This window comes from Bacillus rossius, chromosome 17 (genome assembly GCF_032445375.1).
Source record: "Bacillus rossius redtenbacheri isolate Brsri chromosome 17, Brsri_v3, whole genome shotgun sequence".
Taxonomy (NCBI): domain Eukaryota; kingdom Metazoa; phylum Arthropoda; class Insecta; order Phasmatodea; family Bacillidae; genus Bacillus; species Bacillus rossius.
The window spans coordinates 39,258,083-39,272,135 of NC_086344.1; the positions used below are offsets into that span (position 1 = coordinate 39,258,083).

General features: G+C 41.6%; 1 protein-coding gene across 1 annotated transcript in view; it reads left to right on the forward strand.

Moving 5' to 3' along the window:
• LOC134540662 (SCY1-like protein 2) overlaps positions 1-14,053 on the forward strand; it is a 251,173-nt gene that overhangs the window by 170,658 nt on the left and 66,462 nt on the right. The window contains exon 6 of the mRNA XM_063383534.1: positions 13,416-13,561. Within this exon, the coding sequence (XP_063239604.1) occupies positions 13,416-13,561 (146 nt within the window). The remainder of the gene's footprint in view (positions 1-13,415; positions 13,562-14,053) is intronic.

The window sequence follows — 14,053 nt, forward strand, 5'->3', positions numbered from 1 at the left end:
CTGCACATGTAATATCGGCGCGAATGGCTGTCCCTCGTGACCCCCTGACCCTGTGGTGGTGAGGGGGGTGAGAGGGTTAAGTCCTCGCCGATCGCGGGAATGTGGCAGGCTATAACTCCGCCTGTCCGCCCCCCTTCTCGCCGTCCATCTCGATCTCTTCAGATCCCTCCGAGTCAACACGCCGCTCTCCACGCCGGCGTGGGACGGTATTGAAAGTGAGGGTCGGGTCATTGCGGGCGCCACAATCCACCTCGACTTCCTAGCTCAGCTAACATTTCAGGAAGACCAACCAAAAAACCCCCTTCCCAACTACACTTCCTCCGCCGGTTGGAAGCCTTCTTGCGAAAAGTGTTTGGGTTTCGATTTGCACCGCCCGGGGGGGATAGCGCCGAAATTTCACATTTCACTCCAGGGCTGGACTCAACCTACCTGCCTTTACATGGTAAGTCCTCATCTTTAAACCCTCACCAGAACAACCCTCGCGGGGTTCAATGACCTTCAGGAGAGACTCCATAATAAACTGATCAGCATTCTCCGGGGAAACGTCGCCGGTTCATCGGCCGTTGTGGTTCGAGGGTGTCTCATTGGCTGAGAGTCCTCTATATGAACCGTGCTCCGATAGCAGGAACAGCAAAAAGTTACAAAAGAACTTAAATTTTAGCCCATCGCTAGGCAAATTGGTTAATTGTTACGATCTCCAGTCATTAGTCCAGTTTCGCGTGATTGTGTGACCACTTCTTCTCCTTGTATATAACTTTGTCGGGGTATTCAAGGGCATTTCACGAGCACTGTAGGCCAATCATCCAATGTGATGTAGATGTATATGAGCTTCAAGTCTACTTTGCTACCCAAAATATTTTTTGGAATGTTCATGAATCTATGGATTAATATTTATTCCCAATATGGAACAATCCAAAACCTTTGTAGTTCAGTTCGTGTCGAGGACGTTTTGGGCCGATGGAAAATTGGGGCAGGTAATTTTTTGCGAGAAAAAATAAACTAAACGCATGTTAGATTGCAGTTAGTTTAGCCAGTACCAGTGTTTTCATCCTTGAGATTGGCGGCCGTCTGCCAGAGAAGCCATTGCCTTGTTTGGCCGGCCCATTAAGCACTGAGTGGCTGTGATTCATGTTGTTAGTGCTAAAAGGAATATACTTGCACTATGTACCATTGCACATGTACGCTAATCTCTTATTTTACACATTCATTGGCCAAAAATTAAGCATGCTTGAGTTGTTTTAAGCAGTTTAATAATTGCAATATTACTAGAGACCGGAAAAATTCGCGGTTTCATTTCGCGATATGCTAGAATCCAAATGTGTTTAACCTTTTTCTGCTTCAGTGATTGGACCACAGGTTGTCTGAAGGAATCACAGCCAGTGAATAATCTTCAACGAAAGGAGTATCGAATCAAAAGCATCCTAGTTAACAGTTGTCACGAGTCAGTAGCCAATGAGTAGATGTAATTTGTCCGAGTGCATAGAGGATCTTGGAGTCTATCCTGTAGGTCATTGAGTTCGTGAATTTTTCCGGTCCCTATATATTACTGAAAACAAGTCTGGCTCACGAAGGGGACCACCCCTCCACCTTGAATAGGCACTTGTCTAGAGATCAATGAAGCCACCTGTTTCCAGTTCCTGGTAAATGGTTATACATAAACCTTCCGGAAGAAATGTTCTAAATTATTGCGAAAACCGCATCAAAATCCATTGCGTAGTTTAGAAAAAGTAAGAGAATAAAACAGATAGGCATTCTTTTATGCTTTTTAAGGGGGGGACAAGGTCTCGCCATTCAATGATTTCAAAGATTTTGATACCGCTTGCAACATATCTTCCGTCCTGTATATTTTTGGGGTTCGACATGGAATAGGAGCCACTTGTGGAAGTCAACACTTGTGAACTGGAGAGGTTATTACAGACTGGAGCCTGTTGTGTTGGTAAACACGTGGTTGCAACAAGGCGCAGGAGGTTCTGTGGGAATGTGTATTATGGCTTGAAAAATCAAAAATAATTGGGATAACTAGTTCAAATTGATAATTATGGCAAAGTAATGGACGTGGCCTGAACCCCCTCAAAGATAAAGATTCATGCAGTTAACAATGTTCGCAGGCTTTCACGGCCATTGTCTGAAGTAGCTTGGCTTCTGTGTTGTAGCCGCGTCCTTGGCGAATAATTCAACCGACGTTTCGGTCGACATTTGCAGTCTCCATCATCAGGGAGAAGTTACCTTCTGATGATGGCGACTTCAATGGTCGACCAAAACCTTCGGTGAATTATTCGCCAAGGACACGGCTACAAATACAAGTCAAAGCTAATTCGTTCATGCAGTTGTTGCGAGTGCAACAGGTTTTGTTATTTCGAACGCCACCTGGTAGCGGCGACTGTGCACAACCTGCCATCTCTGGGACGGGGCCAGTCGCGTATCTCAGGGGATGTCGGCTCGAGCGCTGATAATGAAGACGGCGGGGCAGGTGAGGCGGGGGGGGGAAGGGAAAGGGGGTGGAGTTCTCTGAAATGTTCTCACATTGATTTTTACCGGCGCCCTGTCCGAGTTGCCGGCCCGAGTGGAGCGAGAACTACCTCTGCGGTACCTGGCGGGCAGGTTAGCAACTCTCTTCAAGGTTCTGTCGTATCACGTGTTACAGATCTGTCAGTTGTAACAGGCCCAACTTCCGACGCCAATACTGTGGTTGTCTTCCTTGTATACATGGAACAGGAATACTGATTTAAATTTTACAGATGCTTGTAAATTTGTACATTCGCGTGAGAGCAAGTGTATCAACACAAAATAGTTTTGTGTTGTCCCAGTACATCCAATAATTAAAGTTAACCGTTCCTTGAATGTCTTTCAATAGTTAACTGTGCACAAAAATAAGCATAATAAAACTGAATAAATAAAATTATTGAATATTCAACTATCTTTTTCCGTGGTTTAAAAAATTATGCTTGAGTGAAATATCAACTAAAGTATAACATTATGCGCCAATTTTCGTAAAATCATTCAGTAGTACCTCGAAAACCGTGTTTCAAACATTAAAAAAAAAAAAATAACCATAGCCAAGTGTACAAAGGTATAAAATTTTCTTAAATGTTCTTTCTGATATAATTTCTCTATTATTTTCAATAAATCAGTTATTCGCTCCAACTTCAAAGGCATATTACCAGTCATGGGAAACACTTAAAGCATGAGCTGTGTAATAAGTTCTATGTTAAATTTTTTCGTGATGAACTTACAGGCCGATTATGTCTGTGAGTTTGTCTATTGATCACGCTGTATATCGCTCTCATCTGCAGAAAATAGTAGATATAATTAGCAAACTGAAACGTTGCAGATTGCGTTTGTAGCTGTTGTGGCTGCCCAACAGTGTAGGTCTCTGCTCAGGTACAGTGCAGCCAATAGGCAGGGACCACCAGGGTGACTCCACAGTAGTGATGTGTCGTTCGTGAACGATTACCTCAAAATGAACTAATCTTTGAGAGAACCGAAGCATGTGGCTCGTTCTTTAAATGATCCACTCAGTGGGGAATTTCGATTTAATGCAATTTTTTTTGGGCATACGCCATTGCAGTTTTGCACTGTTTTTCGTGGGGAAAAAAAATTCAAGAACGTAAATTAAGCAGTAAAAATGAAAACATGAACACACAGAGAACCAGCCTAAACAGATGGACCCTGACATGTGTTCTGGACAACACCGCGACGGCATCACAGACGAACACTATCAGACTTTAAATATCAGACCGTACAATAATTCCGTGGAAGTAACCTAGTCATGAAAACAACGAAAGCCCAGGCGGACACATTGCGCCAACAACGACGTGACAGTTGTCAACAATAACGGTAAATGCGTGACAGACGACATCGAGCACGCCGAGTAAACGACGAAGACAAACAACCAAACATCGAACACAGTAGGTTTCGTCTTTGAAAGATTTGTGCAATGGGAGTGCATGACTTGATGTAGGCTTTTGGACATACGCCATTGCTTAGCACATGTACTATGTCTGCAGAAGAAAACTACAAAAAAAAACACAATTCGTTCTGTTAGTCCATTTTTCTTTCTTTTTTTTTTTCTTGTTTGTTGACCATGTTCCTGTTGTGGAATATTGTGTGGCGTTAAATCCTGACAACAGCAATTTTTGCTTAATTTGTGTTTTTTGTCATTTGTGTTTTTGTTGTTTTTTTTGTAGTTTTCTTCTGCAGACATACATGTGCTAAGCAATGGCGTATGTCCAAAAGCCTACATCAAGTCACAGTAGGTTTCCCCACGACAGAACAACAGTTTGCGGCGTTTCGGGAGCTGGCGTCCGCCGCCGTCGTCAGGCGCAAACAGACTGGACGTGTCTCCCCGCGGCGCCGCGGCCCAGGTCCGGCCAACCAAGAGCGCCGTCTCTCGCCACAAAGGCCTGGCCTCGAATCCCGACCGCCCGCGGATGTTAATTTGTAAACTAATTAACCGCAATGAACAATAACACAGCTCCCGCGGCGCTCGTGTGTGTTGTTGCCGTGGTAACGTGTTTCATCTCAAAGGCGCGGGCGATATTGAAACCCCGCGCAAAGAGAGGACGACTGCATTGATACCCCAGCTCGCGAGGCTGAGTGGAAAAGGAAGATGGCCATGCGTGCCCCCTGTCGCCTGTATCGAGCACTACGAATGTCCCTTTGCTCGCCAAGCATTTAGGAATACTCTTCTCGGGGTATACGTACACCATGTCCCAGAACTCAACATCAAATCGAGAACTGTGGATAGGCCAATTAACCTCTGTTATGAAATTTATAAAAAAAAATCAAATTATAATAAAGTAATAATTTCTTTAGTCCTAGGCCGTTTCGTTTATTTATTTTAAATCCACAACTTGCACCATAATATTACATGCTGTGGCCACGATTTTTTTTTTTCGCAATAATGAATAAGCCTGCCGTTGATAATAATTCCAAATAAAAATAAAGTATTTCTTTTGCACGACCTAGGCCGCTGTCTCGCTGGTGCAGAGAGTGACAGCTCGCGACGGAGCGATGTCGAGCGATATCGCTCGCGATAGAGTGATGCTCGGCGATTCGCGACGTAGCGACGTTGAGCGACATCGCCCACCACAGAGCCAAGTTGAGCAACATCGCTCCATGGTGAGCGACATGGCTTGATGTTGAGCGACATGGCTTGATGTTTAGCGACATGGCTTGATGTTTAGCGACATCGCCGCCACTCCGCCGCTCGCTAATGTGTCTGGCCTAGGCCTATTAGGGTGGCGACAGTTATCATCAAGTACCTGTAACTATTCATTCTGTATCTAGAACAAAATTACTTTGCAAACTTAGCCAGTTATTTGAAAAGATGGCTCATTTAAGCAAAGAACTTGCTACTTTAGCACACATATTTTTTACAGTATGAATAGTACCGCATTAAAATATTTTTGCTCCATAAATCGTTCGAAATAATTTTTGGAAAAAGTATTTTTATTTTTAATCATTATCGATAGTAGAATTTTTCATGATTGCGTATAAAAAAATGTGTAGTCACAGTATCTAAAAATGTGATGCAGATTGAGGAATTTAAAACTTTTGAAAAAAGTATCTATATTTAAACAACTACCATTGTTTTTTTATTAAAAACTTAATTATTTAGTCTATTAGCTGTTCTAGGTTTAGCGTTGTTATGTGACTTCCTGTGTACACTGTTGTTCCAGAGCCCAAACGTCAGATCTGCTTTAGTAAAATATCGATGGTGTTAAGGTAAAACGCTGTAACCCTCAAATTGGGCGAAAATGAGATATTATGATGGAAACATTTATTATGGTTTTATAGGTAGGTAAAATGCTGTAACCCTACAATGAATAACATGGTAGATATACACTTTTATAATTTGGGGTAACCCTCACTAAGTGTATTTTCAGTGTGGTAAAATGATGTAAGCCTCATGCTTGTGGGTTACATCATTTTACTTCCACGAGTTATATTACACAAATATTTGTTGCGATGGTTACGGCATTATGTATTGTAGGTAAAGTTATCAGACTTCATATTACAATTACTTTTACTTCCATGGAGCCATAGTGTTCACAGTGTGAGTAAAGTTAACTGTTTCCTCTTAGTTGTGAGCATTGTTTTCTTATGCTTTAATCTATGGACAGCAGTTGATTGTTATTGTTTATTGATGTTTGGAAATTTGTCTAGTTATTGAGAATGTCGGTTAGAACATTAAAGATTCTAGAATTAGCGAAACAGATATCTGGAAGTAAGTATGATAACAATTTGCTTGTGTATCAAAACGAAGATTCGTCGAGTACTGATGCGAATCGTATAATCATGCATCGTAATAATGAAGAGGTTATTGAAGTGCGTGATCAAATTGTTCTAAACCCTGGAAATGTAGAAAATAGTGTGCGTGAAAGTGAAAATGTGACTTATAATCCAGATGTAACTATTTTTGAAGGTAAAACGAATACTGAGGTTACTAAGAGTCATAGCAATAGCCTACTGCAGTGCAAAAAATTAGATGTGGAAACTCATCTTGAAACTCAACAGAACTGCATTCATTTAATTGAAAATGAAAGTGGTTGCTCAAAAGAAGTTGTCGAGACAGTTGAATGTAGGTCAATACAAACACTTAAACTAAATAAGCAACAAATGTTGGTTATTACAGAAGATATAAACAATAAAATTGATTCTACAAACCTACTAGGTGCCACTTCTAGTCACAGTGTACAAATTATGCAGGATGCAAACAAATTTAGTAAAGAAGGAATAGAAACTGAGTTAAAAAACGTTGTTGGTAACAGAGGGACACGCAAACATAAAAATCCACCAAATGCAGTAGTACAAAAACTTAAGAAGGTAAAGGGAGAATCGTACATTAGTAAAACAAGAAAAGAAATGCCTTCAAAATGTGTAAAAATGGACCCATGTGCACACGGTAAATGCCAAAATAAATGTAGTGCAAAGTTTGAAGGTGAACGGCAGCATCTTTTTAACATGTTCAGGTCATTAGACAGCTATGCTCAAAGAAGTTTCATACTCGCCTGCGTAAAAGAAGATGGAAAACAACGTGTCTACACAAAAGAAGAGCAAAGTAGACGTACCAGAACACTCACGTATTCCCTGCCAAAAGGAGAAGGAAGAAGCAAAGTGTGCCAACAGTTCATCTTGAGTACTCTAGACATAAGCCAGAGAATGATTCAGTATACTTTTGATAATAAAACTCACATACATACACCAAAACTAGATGGAAGGGGCAAGAAAGCACCACCAAACAAGACACCACAGGAGAGAAGAGAGATAGTAGAACAATTTATAAAATCACTTCCAGCTGTGCCGTCCCATTATTGTCGGCAGAGCACTAACAGACTTTATCTTCCTGTGGAGTTTAAGAACACGACCAATGTGTACAGATTATACAGTACTTATGCTAAGGATCATAATATTACTCCTGTAAAAGAACATGTTTTCAAGGACATTTGGCATACAGATTTTAACATAGGAATACACTGCCCAAAAAAAGACAAATGTGTAATGTGTGAGAAGAACAAGAATGTAGAAAATGGAGTAAGTGACTCAGTTATGGCTAGGCATTTGAGTGACAAAGATCTAGCAAAAAAAGCATTCGCATCTGATCAAACACGTGCACGAGAAGACCAATCGTTTGTGTATGTGTCATTCGATTTACAGAAGGTGTTAAACACACCACACGGGGAAAAAAATATGCTTCTGTATTACAGTAGGAAGTATGCAGTGTATAATCTAACCTTCTACGAAAGCAGTACAAGAGAAGGCTACTGTTACTTGTGGGGAGAAAGTGACGGGAAGAGGGGAGCAAATGAAATTTGTTCTGTAATATTTCAGTACTTGTCTACTGTAGATGACAGAGGAATTGTTAAAGAAGTGTCCCTGTATTGTGACAGCTGTCCTGGCCAAAACAAAAACAGGCAAATATGGGCTATGTTATTCAAATTTTTGTAAACATCTACAAGTATTGTGTCTTTAAGCATCTGCTATCTTATTCCAGGACATACATACATGCCAGTGGACTCTGTACATGCATGTATTGAAACTTGCAACAGAAAGAAAACTATTTGGGCCCCATCGGAATGGCCTACAGTAATAACAAACAGTAGAATTACACCTCAGCCGTACAATGTTGTAGTACTTTCTCACAGAGAATTTAGAAATTGGAAGGAGTATCAAGAAGCAGTATTACCAGACTCTAAAACCAAAAGTTTGGAGGGAAGTCGAATAATGATTAGAGAAGTTACTAAGGTGAGATTGTACAAAGGGAACAACATTGTTGATGTCTATACATCCTTTGATGAACAGAAGCCAGTGCATCTGACAATGCACGAAAAAAGAGGTCGAGTAAATGACTCGTCAATGCCTAAATTAATGTACCCTGCTCGAGTGCCTATTTCTATGGCCAAGTATAAGGACCTTAATAATTTGTGTTCAAAAGGGGTAATACCAAGTAGGTACCATCACGAGTACAAATCACTTCCCAAGAGAAATGATGTTCCAGACTGTCTAAATGAGACTGATGAAGAAGACGATGTGAACACTAGTGGTTAAATGACGCAACTATAACCGGACAGTGGACACATTGGTCGTTTAAATAGTGATAATTGTTTTGAATTTTATACTACTGCAATGCCATTTGTTTTATAAAACTTCTTTGTTATATTATCACAACAAATACATGGGAGTATTCTTTAATTGTCTTTATGTTACATTAAAAAATGAGGTTTGTATCATGATGTCTGTGTTAACCCTCATCTCACCTAGAGGTGAAATGCAGTAACCCTCTATTTTTTTGTTTTTTAATTAATTCAAAAACCTTTTACACATTTTTTATATGCAAAACATGCACCAATTGAGTCAACATAATAAAATGTTTAATCTCCAACCCAAAAGATCCACTAAAGTTCCTTTAATTCAAAGATAACTGTTTTTTTGTTCTCCTGAAAAGTTTGTCAAATGTGGGTTACAGCATTTTACCTTAACACCATCGATATGCTGTTAGTAAATCTACAGACGAATAATTCGTCTCAAATACTCTTCGTTGCTCTAGAACTTCGTAGATTTCACGCAAATTTTGAAAACTCATACTTCCACGGAATAACCGTGTGTTCGCTGTAGACCTGTTGTTCGGTTCGAAGACGATTAAGCTGAGCTTGATTGTACATGACCAAGTTCAATAATCACAGTTCCGGAAATGTTTGACAGCATCCGTAAATTCAAAGAGGATCTCTGGATGAACATAAACCAGTTTCATTCGTAAACGTTTGGGGAAGAACTTCAACAGTGTATAATGTAACTAGTTATTTGTTTCTTATTAGAAACAACTAGAAACTATTTTTACTTAAATAACACATAATGTGGTATCTACCCTCTGCAACTGGCAGATAACACATACTCAACACCCACTGGTTTTACTGAAATAGAATTTAAAACAAACTCCAACATGATGCCAAAAATATGCGCATGAACCCAGCTAGAGTGTTAGAAAAATAATGTAAAACGCACGTTCTCAGAAGGCAGAGCAAATGCATTACGGTACCGAAGCGGGCATTTTATAGAATCAAAAATAATTTAATTAACCATAATAGCTCTATTCTATTTGACGCAATATTTTACTAAAGACTTGGTTTTCATACAAAAATGATTTTATATATAGAGTCAAAAATCTTTCATTGTAACCCGCAAAAATTGGTGGCTAAAATAAGCGCAAAACACTAAAAATTTTAAATATATATTTTTTTTAATTTTTATCAAAAGTATTAAACTACGTAACAATATTTGTATAAACATCTTATAAAATGAGTATTTTTAATCTGCTGTTAGTTACCAAGAGTTCATGTTCAAAGATATAATTAACATAAATTACATTTTAAAAAAATAAAAAATTTAAAATTACTAAAAAAAAAAGATGATCTACTAAAGCCCTATACAAAGCACTTGGGGATTGCGCGAATATTTCAGTTCAAGCCACTGAGGTGCACGCAAAACGGTAACAGGAATTCTGTCCCACCACAAAGTCACGTAGCAGAACAGTCTAGTCTATCCAAACCAACACCATCTACAACCAGATCAGCTGTACTCACGGTACTGTACTCTGGTCGCTGCAGCAGGAACACACGCAGCTAGTCTCACACAAGGCCTTGCAGTAAACAAGCCCTGGCCTGTTCCTGGAAGCCGAACAGACGTGCTCGAGGCTCATCGTGTGAAGAGTTCTGCAGCGCGCCCGGACATGGCCTGTACACTGCAGCAGTCGCGGGCCCATTTGACTGCCGCGCGCGAGGCGCTACCTCGCAGCACACAGGGCAGCCAACTGTCACCTCCTGTTGCCAACTGTCACGTAAACTCCCTGCACTCCGCAATCCCGCGCAACTCCTCAGCGATGTAACAAGAAATAATTAAATAGGCTCGGATAAATAACTTAATTAAAAACTAACAATTAAATACATCATTTAGATATTTAAAAAAAGATATTTAAAAAAGTAACTAAACAAAGATAACCCCCTTTTTTAATATAATAAAAATAACAGGTTTTAAAACCGATACTGTATTTTGTCCAGAGACCTGGCTACAATAATAATGTGGCCATTTTTTGTTTAACCGGGCGGAAAAATAAATAATTCTGCGTCTCAGTCCTGAAAAGCGTCGAGTTGGCGATACGATTTATGATTGACTGTTTCCGGGATAATTTTTTTTCTTCTCTTTCCACTGGCGTGTGCTTTATTCGAACACGTCACCGGAGAGCGTTTTGTTTCTGTGTCGGCACTTGTGCAGGCGAGTCGAACACTGGACCGCCGAGAAGTGACGGAAGTGAAGCAGAGTGTACGTCACTCTCGCAGCGAGGTCACTTCCTGTGTGTACACAGTCCAGCGCGGGGCAGCCTGCTAGTGCTCTCACAAGAGTCCTTTGTAAACCAGCCGGGAAACAACTACAAGCAAGAACTATTGTTAGATACCCGAAAAATTCGCGGGTTCATTTCGTGTTATGCTAAAATTCAAATAATTATACCTTAGTGCTGCTTCTGTCATTGGTTCACTGTTAATCTGGAGGACTGAGGGCCAATTAGAGACCCTCACTCATAGAAGTGTCGAATCACAGGCCACCCAGTCGAGACGACTCACAAGTCAGCAGCCAATGAACAGTTGGCATTTGCCCGAGTGTGTAGAGGATATTGGAGTCTATCCTAGAGGTCATTGAACCCGCGAATTTTTCCGGTCTCTAACTATTGTACACCACATGTATGCGGTTGTTTGTGCATAAGTGAAACACGTTTTTCGAGAGAGAGAAAAAATACTGAGGATTTCTTACAAAAATTGAGGCGTAATTTTATACTTTAGTTGATGCTTCATTCAAGCACAATATTTTTTTAACTATGTAAAAATATACTCAAATATTCAACAATTTATAATTAGTTTGTTTTCCTGAACGTATTAATATACACAGTTAATAACTTGAAAACCATTAAGATAACTATTAACAAATAACTTCAACTATTGGAGGTACTGTGACAGCACAAAGCATAAATGCCCGTGTAGGAATCCGAACCCAGTATTACTGCGAACACTGTTTTGTAGCGATACAATTGTTATTGCTTTAAATGTGCCGATTTATAAGTTGACATAATTTTTTTCTGTTCCATTTGCAAAAAAAAAAAATATTAGATTGTGGATAGCATTATGGTATGCCTGCCCCAAAAGTTTCTTCCTTGCAATTGGCAGTAATGAGTGTATTTTGGCTACTGCCACAGTTTGTTTTCTCTCTTGGTCGCACATGATTCGGTGCGTCGAGGTACCTGTGCTCCAGCAACATCGGTCTTCCAGTGTACAAACACTTGCAATCTTGGTGGCAACTTAACAATAATGCCTAGGGCTATGTGTGTAACGTGAAAAGATTTGCAGAATATCTTAGTGTTAAAACTGTACAGCACTGACTGTGTTCCGTGGTTGGCTGGTTTATTTAAGGGACATATCTCCTGCGAGCACACCAATCACAGTCGTCCAGTGCGGAAGCAAACTCTTCCTGAATTGCTTGGCCAAACAGGGCAATGACTTCTCCTGCAGACGGCAGCCAATCACGAGCAAGAGACCACTGGCGTTAGCATACAATATTGCAGTCTAGTGAGCGGTCAGATTATTTCGCGAAAAATTACATGCCCCTAACAGTACCTAGAGACAGGGAAAATTCACTGATAAATGTATTATTGTAGCTGAAATTTGTGCTGCATCTGCGAATTGGTTCGCTGTTTATCTGAAAAACTCTGGTCCAATCAGAGACACTATCAATGGAGTACGGAACCACGAGTCACCCAGTAGAGACGCCTCACGAGTCAGCAGCCAATGAACAGGCGAGGTTTGCCCGAGTGTGCACAGGATCATGGAGTCCATCCTGGAGGTCATTGAACCCGCGAATTTTTCCGGTCTCTACTAATAGCTAAGGGCAGGCATTTTTCGCGAAAAACTCTGAACGCCTATTAGACTGCAAAAAGGTATACGCGCACCAGCGGTTTTTTCCTTGCGATTGGCGGCTACCTGCGACAGAAGCCATTGCCTTATTCGTCCGGGTCGCTCAGGATGAATTTCCCTTCCGCACTGAATTATTTTGATTGGTGTTGTTGTGACACTCCACGTGAGCCTGAAAGAAACTTACCCAATCACTAGAGACCTGCACAATTCGCGGATTCATTCGGTGATAGGCTAGAATTCATAAACATATACCTCTTAGATAATTTTGCCATTGGCTTACTGTTCATCTTGAACAATCTCAACCAGTCATAAACCATCAACCAAAGAAGTATCGAATCACAGGCAAATCCAGCTGAGACGACTCACAGGTCGGCAGCCAATGAACTTGTGCGTTATTTGCCCCAGTGTACAGGGGTATGTGCAGTCTATCCTGAAGGCCATCGAAACCGCGAATTTTGCAGATCTTTACCAATCACTAGATACCCGTGAATTTCGCTGGTTCAATGACCTCCAGGGTAGACTCCAATATCCTCTACACACTCGGGCAAATGCCAGCTGTTCATTGGCTCTGACTTGTGAGTCGTCTCGACTGGGTGGCCTGTGATTCGACACTTCTATGAGTGAGGGTCTCTAATTGGCCCTCAGTCCTCCAGATTAACAGAGAACCAATGACAGAAGCAGCACTAAGGTATAATTATTTGAATTGTAGCATATCGCGAAATGAATCCGCAAAATTCACGGGTCTCTACCAATCACGTGAACACAGACGATGCTATAGGGTTTCGACTTTCAGCTAGACACGGAAATGTGCGTGCCCCTGGTAACAGCCACCAGCAGCGAGGAGAGGCGACGGCGGCGTGTGGGAGGTAGAGGTGCTGTGTGGTGGAGCAGCGTGTGGCAGAGGTGGTGTGTGGTGGAACAGCGTGTGGCAGAGGTGGTGTGTGGTGCTGCCCGCAGCTCCGGAGGTGCAGACCTCCTCCATGTGCAGCATCCTCAGCGACATGTTCTCGCTGGGCATGGTGATCTGCGCCATCTTCAACAGCGGCCGCCCGCTCTTCCAGGCCAACCACAGCAGCTCCGCCTACCTCAAGCAGCTGGAGGTGGTGAGTGTCTCTCTCTCTCTCTCTCTCTCTCTCTCTCTCTCTCTCTCTCTCTCTCTCTCTCCCTCCTTACAGCACCGGCACAGACTAGCGGTGTGGCGGAACACCAGAGCTTTCCTCCAGGTACACACCTCTGCTGTCGACGTGCACCTCATCCTGAATGCCCCAGCCCAGCTTCTCTTGCAGATGGCCGCCAATGACAAGCCCTATCCGTAGGGACACCTGTATTTCGCGAATACATTTCGTGTCTAGGTACATCGCAAAACACCGTAGTATTTTTTTCTTGTAGTTATTGGTCTGTGGTCGGCGAGAGGTGTTTTCCCGCACTTGACGGGGCCAATGGGAATGTGGATACCGTACTGCTGCACGCACACGATTCGCCATCACTCTAAGAAAAAGCTACAGTGTTTTGTGACATACCTTTACACGAAATGTATTCGCGAAATACAGGTGTCCCTACCTATCCGGGGACTAACCACCCTCCCCCCCCCCAAC